The 6965-nt window shown below is 57.6% G+C and overlaps 2 protein-coding genes across 2 annotated transcripts; one reads left to right on the top strand and one right to left on the bottom strand.

Moving 5' to 3' along the window:
• Positions 1-127: 127 nt before the first annotated feature.
• Positions 128-1148, top strand: TMEM141 (transmembrane protein 141; the record flags this gene model as incomplete). The annotated part of the gene is made up of 2 exons (XM_019621293.1): positions 128-290; positions 900-1148. Coding segments are annotated over 2 exons (243 nt in total), but the record flags the coding sequence as incomplete, so codon positions are not given.
• Positions 1149-2592: 1444 nt separating this feature from the next.
• Positions 2593-6959, bottom strand: ENTPD2 (ectonucleoside triphosphate diphosphohydrolase 2; the record flags this gene model as incomplete). Its single annotated transcript, XM_003211157.3, has 8 exons — positions 2593-3693; positions 4271-4405; positions 4688-4807; positions 4994-5260; positions 5751-5978; positions 6069-6228; positions 6355-6505; positions 6872-6959. Coding segments are annotated over 8 exons (1350 nt in total), but the record flags the coding sequence as incomplete, so codon positions are not given.
• Positions 6960-6965: the final 6 nt, after the last annotated feature.

Here is a 6965-nt window from a genome sequence, read left to right as displayed (position 1 = left end):
GCGGGGAGCGCAGCCCGGCCTGCGGGAGCGGAGCCGCGTTTGCGGTTGTCGGCCGAGCGCCCTTCTGCTCCCCAGTGCCCGGGGGGGATCGGGCGCTGCTCACGGGCAGCTGCATAGCCTGCGTTAGAGGGAGGACACCCGCGTGCCGGTCTGTCCAGTGGCGGGGTCCTTGGCCAGCTATATGGTGACCAGAGCGGAGACGCAGAAATGCTCGGACTTCTGGATTTATTTGGAGACGGGCACGTCCCCGCAGGAGCACCGCATGGCTGACAGAGTGCCGCAGCCTGCAGGTGGGTTTTGTTTCTCCCACGGCTCTCCCTGGGCTTGGCTTGGTTCTTCCCTGCTGCGGCTCTTGGCCATTCCTGCCTCGTAACTAAGCTGGCTGCTGGCTGCATCCTTGTCCTCATGTCCCATAGTGACACCCTCCAGTTGAGGACCCCCCTTCTGCAGGGCAGCAGCAGCAGATCCCCGGGATTGCAGCAGTTCAGGGCTGTCAGTGCTCCCTGCCCTGCCTGCCCTGACCCGGTGCCCTGCAGTGCTCTGTGCCCATTGCCTGCTAAGCAGCAACCTGGCACAGCCACTGCCTGCTGGCCTGCCCATTTTGTGCATTCACAAGAGCCGAGACTTTTTGTTTGCTGGAGAAGGAATAGGGCTGGGGATGAGCTAGCAAACCGTGCTTGTGCTTGAGCCACTGCTCAGTGGGAAAGGCCGGGCTGGAGCGGACACGCTGGGGCTTCCTGTGGCTGCCTCCTGCTGTCCCCGTTGACATCGTGCTGCTGGAGCTCAGTAAAGCTGAAGAGATATTAAGCACTTTCCTGGGGCTCTGTGCTTCTCTTCTTGCCCCTGCCAAACATGCTGGGATCATCTAGGTCCAAGGAGCTTGTTCTTGCGTGTTGCAGACAACCTGCTTGGCCTGGAGGATGCAGAGAGAGTGCCACCACCCGTGAGGAGGAACAAATATGGGGACGTCGTGGAGTAGCCAGGAGCACAGTGTGCTATGCCCACATCCTGCAGCTGCTGCCCTCAACCCTTCTGTTTGCTTGCTGTGCCCCTGCAGTGTGGGAGACATCTGCAGTGCTGCAGGGGAGCTCAGAGGGGTCCCCAGCAATTCTGTGTGAGCACCCAATAAAAGTCCCGAGCTGAATGCACACACTGTGAAGGAAGTCATGTCTGGCAGTGGGATGGAAGGAGCTGGTGGCAAACGTCACATGGACACATCCCCTCTGCTGTATGTTGAAGCAGAAAAATCTGGTCTCTCTGAGACCACAAGAGTCACAGTCCAAGTTTGCTGGGCTGCAAAACATCTCTAGACGTGGACGTGTCCAGACAGAACGGTGAGGAGGCAGAGCTGCTGCCACACTCTCTGGTCATTGAGCATTGCTGATCACAGTCTCCCTGTGCTCATAACAGCACGACTTGTTTGCTCGCCCAAACGCTGCTGCCCTGAATCTTCAGCCTTGCTGTCTGTCCCAAGGGGGGGAGCAGGGTGTACGTGCCCAGAGCCAGGCTGTGACACCCTGCTGGCCTCGGGCTCTGCCTCTGGATGCTGTACCCACGGGGAAGGGAATGCTCAAACGCCCAGAGAGGCACCCGGGAAGATCTGGAATTTTAAGTCTTTTTTTCTCCCCTAATTGCAACCCTCGAATGAAGCCCGTAGGTTAAGCCGGCAGCTCTGTGTGGATGTGCAGCTCTGAATCGGTTGCAGCTGAATTTCTCAGATGGGAAAACCCAGCCCCGGTGCTGCAGCAAGCCGCTTTCTTCCAGCGGGGCGGCAACAGTTCGTCTTCCGAGGGGAACAGAAGCGCTTCCTTCCGCCGGAGAGCCGGGCGCAGTCACTGAGCAGAGCCGCGGGAGGGAGCGCCTGCGCTGGGAAAGGAGGAGGCGGGAGGAAACGTTGGAGCATCGTGAGTGAGAATCCCGTTTGCTCCTCCGGGGAGGTGGGAAGCAGCTGTCAGAACAGCTGAAATGAGAAAAGGGCTCATTAAGCAGAGCACGGTGCTACAGGAACGCGATGAGAGCAGGGCAGGATGTCAGTCGGTGAGGAGAAATGGTGCAGTGAGAACAGGGAGGGCTCCTGAGGAACGTGGCCGGGCAGCAGGCTGTGAGCAGGTGGGGTTGAGGAGCTGGGATGGCCTCTGTGCAGTTGTCCAGGTGGCTCTGTGGGCCTGGCAGCTCAGAGCAGCCTGCCCTGACAAACTGAATTTCTGCTGGCTGCTGTTCTGCCCTGTGTGGCCATCAGAGCCTTTCCTGTGTGCCCTGGAGCTCAGGGACTGCGCAGAGCGGAGCTGCCTGTGTGCACCTTTGGGATGGCCGTGTTTGGGAAGCCTGAACTTCTCAGCTAGGCTGCCTGAAACTTCCATTTCCAGGTGAGTGTGATCCTGGACTATAAGCCCAGCCTGGGCTCTCTTTGGGGATTCTGCAGGCTACAAAGCTACGGCTGTGTCTGAGCACTGGGCAGGCTTGAAGAGAGTGAGTCCTTCAGGTAAAGCTGGGCATGCAGCTGTGTCCCAGTGGAGCCCACCTGTGCCCCCACGCCTGCAGCACAGCCAGCCCTTGTCAGCCCACTGCTGTCATACCAACAAAGCCACAGGAGTGGTTACAAAGGTTTATTTCTGATTATAAAAAAAGAACGAACAAAACAAAAGAAAACAAAGCCCACAAGCCTTCCTGCATGTTCCCATGTCCCTTTTTTTTTTCTTCACTCATTCAGAAATAAAGGCACATCCTCCCAGATGTCTGCCTTGGGGTGATGCAGGGCTTGAACCCTCAAGCTGCACAAAGCCTGCAGCAAGTTTGTGCCCCTGCTGCAGCAGCTGGGAGCCCAAGGCAGCACTTGTGGCAGAGCTGAGACTGGCATAGGGACTGCAGGAATGAGGAAGGCACTGCATCTGATTGCTGGGGGGCACAAGAAGCTGCCTGCTCTGCTTGTTGCTAAGCCTCTACCTGATGGCCCTGAGCAGAGACAGGTGGAAGTCCAGGCCAGGATTTGTTCAGTGGGGTTTGTGCATCCACCAGAAAGACAGTTAAGTTCTGGGTGACGCCCAGAGCTCCCCGGAATGGCTGGGGACTCCCAGCCCATGTTCTCCAGGGACAGGTAGTGAGTTGGCTATTAGGACTAGAGTAATACTCCCCACCCTCCCCATGTATGTGGGAATACAGTTGTGTGGGCTCACTGGCCCAGACCAGCCCGAGTCAAGAGGCAGACAGATACCCCAGATATGAATGTCCAGACCTCAAGACTGCTCCAGCATCTGTCCCTGAGTAGCACTGGGAATCCCTTAAGACATTCTCCTCCTCTTTTATCCCCCTCTTTCTGCAGCTTGAAAGCAAAGGGAGGGCAAAAAGGGGCAGCTTTCCTTCTGGGGCATACAGCATCAGGTGTCAGGGAGAGTGTCTCCGAGCACTTGCTGAATCCCAAGTACTCAGACCACAGAGACTCCAGCAGGAAGGATGGTGTTGGGTGCTGCAGAGAAGGCCTGTCCTGTCCCATGGTTAGATTGTGCTGGACTTGCTGTGCCGGAGCAGGTAGACAGCAGTCAGCAGAGCTGTCAGGGTGGTGATCACAAAGAGCAGGATGAGGATGACCCAGTAGTTGTACAGCATGCTTCTGTGGGAAGCAGGCTCCTCTGCCGGGATCATGTTGGTGAGGTTCAGCATGTAGCCAAGGGCCCAACCGATGGAGGTTTCTCCTGCCTGTGGAAACAGCACAGCACGGTCACCGCTCTGGTCAGCCCAGCTCTGCGAGTCTCGGGGGACTTTCCATTGTCAGCCTAATGGAGGGCAGCTCACAGCAGCCTGAGTCCTTGCTCACCTGTGGGTCTGGCCAGCCTGGGCACAAAGAGTGCCCAGGTGGGTCAGTGTCCATGTGCTTAAGTGGTCTCATCTGATGGGAGGAGGATCTTATCTGCTTGGGACAGTCCTGGCCTTGCTCCCCACCCCACACCCTATGTATGTGGTTGGACTTGGCGAAGTTGGGATCCTGCCCTGAGCTCACTTCCCAACAAGCCTGGGTTGTTAGAGATCTCCGCTGTTTGGAGGGCCAAAGAGGAACTGGTGGACCTTGAAATTCCTGACTCCTAACCACCCTATGGTTAACTCAGTTCATTTGTTCCCAAAATATATGCCCCAAAACTGGGAGTCCCACCCTGCTCCTGTTCCCGAGGACCTTCCCTCACACATGGCTCAGCTCTTGCTGTGGGTTCATCTCTTACTTTTTGTCCCAGTGTTGAATGAATACCATGGGATAGCTATGTGCCCTGGTGTTACCCACCTTTTTCTGGAAGGCAATACTGGGGAAGGAGCGGTTGTTGAAGTTGTAGCCCTTTGTGATGAGCAGATAAACAAACATGCTGGTAGCACAGTAGTCAGGCAGCCTCTTCTCCAGCCTGGGAGCTTTCTGGTACAGCTGAATAGGACCATGGAGGGACAGAGAAAAGAGATCAAGCCAGTAGGATCCAGGAAGTTTCTGTAGTCAGAAGCTGGGTGATTGCAGCTGGCTGGCCAAGGTTCTGCTCATACCCTCTTGAGCCTCTTTTGGTCCCATGTGGGAACCATCACCAACCCTCTCCATCCTGCATGGGATGGGAGGGTGCAAGGACACCCAGGCCCCTCTGAGGGCTGCTCTCAGAGCCTGGGGGATGCGCCATGCAAAGCAGCCCTCTCCTCCCCCATGTGCCTGGGAGCCCACCTCATTCCAGCTGGTGGCACAGATGGTCTCAGCAGCGTCCTTCAGGTCACTGGGCAAGTGCACAGGTCTCTCCATCACTGTCTGGATGAAGTCCACCGTGTAGAAGAAGGCAGAGAAGGCCTAATGGAGGAATGGAAGCAGCTGTAGAACAAGCTGGGAGCAAACCTGCACCACAGAGAGCTGCTGTAACCAGCGTGGTGGGCACAAGCAACCATCCTTGCAGAGCTGCAGTCCGGCTTTGCTGCCGTGTGACACCTGGGCCCTCCACACGGCCAGCCCACCACCCTGCGCTGTGCTGGGACTTACAATGAAGTTTCCTGAAACCTCAGGCTGGAAAACGCCATCGAAGGAGCAGCGGGAGAAGGAGCAGTTGGTGAAGTCAAAGAGCTTGCTGACGTGCACAGCACAGAGGTTCCCATTCCCGGTGCCAGACACGACGACGGTGGTGCTGAGGGGAAGGCCGGGCCGCTCTTTCTCCGTGCAGGGGCTGTCATAAATGCTGCTCAGTGACAGACTCTTGTGGTAGCCCGTGGGCCAGCAAGGATTGGCGACAGTTTCTTGGTAGTTCTCAGCCTGCCGGAGGAGCAACACACGTCATCCCAGCTCCCCTGTGCCGCAGCCCCAGTGCTGCATTGCCTCCGGTTCCTGCTGGGGAGGTTCTGATGAGCCTGGGCAGCGGGACTCAGAGGAGCACAGAAGCCAGCAGTTGCCACCAGTGTCTGGAGATGATTGACACAGACTTAAGGAGAGAGGAGGAAGCCCTGGAACTGTGGGAGAGGCTTAAGGGGCAAAAGCCAGTATTGGCTTTTGAGTTGAGCTGCATTGAGTTGGCTGGGAAATGTGTGCAGCTGGCCCGTCCTAGTGAACAGGGCTAAGAGATGCTTGCAGGGGAAGTGGGATGCCTGGCAACCCTTGGGTTTCTGCAAATCATCCCTCCCCAGCCCCCACTGCTGAACCCAGGGTCAGCCACGAGTCCAAAGCAAGGTGCTTGAAAGGAGCCAGGTCTGGTGCCTGCCACTCTGTATGAATGCTGGGGTGGTGACAGGCGAGCACATGCCAGTACCTTGAGGACCTTTGAGAGCAGCCTCTTGAGGACCTGGTCCCTTCCATAGCAGAGGAAGCTGTGGGTGTACACCTTGTATGGCTGGCCATACAGCTTCAGCATCACCTCATTTCTGGGATCTTCAATGGCATCACTGGTTTCAAAGGTGATCTGTGTGGAAGCGCCTCCGAAGTCCATGGCCCCCAGGGTCCTCTTCTTGGATTGGATCCATTCCCCAAGCCAACCACGCTAGGCAAGGAGACAGCGGTGGGTGTGGGACGTGATGAGCTGCAGGACAGCCTGACTGCCCTGCTGGCCCCACTGTGTGCCCCTGCCCACCTTGATGAAGTTCTCCAGGAGGTAGTTTGCTGTGACCCAGCCAAACACCCCCTCCTCTTCCCCTGACAGGATCTTTGCTCCCCGGAAATCAAAGGGGTACGACTTCAGTGTGGCCATCACTTCACTGAGGACGGCGTCTGAGGACTTTGGGTCTGCAATTCTGCAGGAGAGACAGAGACACAGCAGTGCAAGGGACAGAGAGAGAGCTGCAGGCAGGTGGGGAAGGGCCACATCCCTTCAGGGGCGTCCCCAGACCCCCTGGCAGCACAGCAGGGTTAACACTCACCTGAGCAGGCGCATGCCAGCCGTGGCACCCAGGTAGAGCGGAGTGCCTGCATGCTTCTCCTTGGGCACGTCTCTCATAGCCTGGCTCAGGCAGTGTTCTAAGCTTTTCCCAGCAGCCGGAGGTTTGGAGCTGTAGCTGGAGATGCCAGGACCTGCGGAGAGGGAAACTGCATCGCCCTGCAGCCATGGTGATGGGCGGAGGATGCTCGGGGAGTGGCTTTGCCTCCCCCTTCCGGATGCTCAGAAAGGATGAGGGTTGCTGTGGATGGACACAACGACAGCGAAATGGGGCTCAGCTACACTTCCCTGCCCACAGCTCACTCTCTGCTGGGCAGTCAACCACCCTGGGTTTGGAGAGAAACCGTTGGCGTGTTCCGAGCACATCTTCCCTGGGAACGGGGGTGGTTTAGGGAGCAGAGCAGGACCCCTGCTAGGACCTCCTTGCTCCTGCTGGGAGCACGGGGAGGCAGCGGGGCCGGCGAGGGACGTGCCACCGCCGCTGCCGAGACAGCCCTTACCCTCCACATCGCACATGCTGTGCTCGCTGACCACCCCAGTGTCGTTCTCCTTGTCCGCGGGCCACTTGTAGATGAACACGGCCGTGTGGGAGGA

This window comes from Meleagris gallopavo, chromosome 19 (assembly GCF_000146605.3).
Source record: "Meleagris gallopavo isolate NT-WF06-2002-E0010 breed Aviagen turkey brand Nicholas breeding stock chromosome 19, Turkey_5.1, whole genome shotgun sequence".
In the NCBI taxonomy this organism is placed as follows: Eukaryota; Metazoa; Chordata; class Aves; order Galliformes; family Phasianidae; genus Meleagris; species Meleagris gallopavo.
Note: the sequence above shows the minus strand (reverse complement) of the source record. Positions and strands in the feature narration are given on the sequence as shown.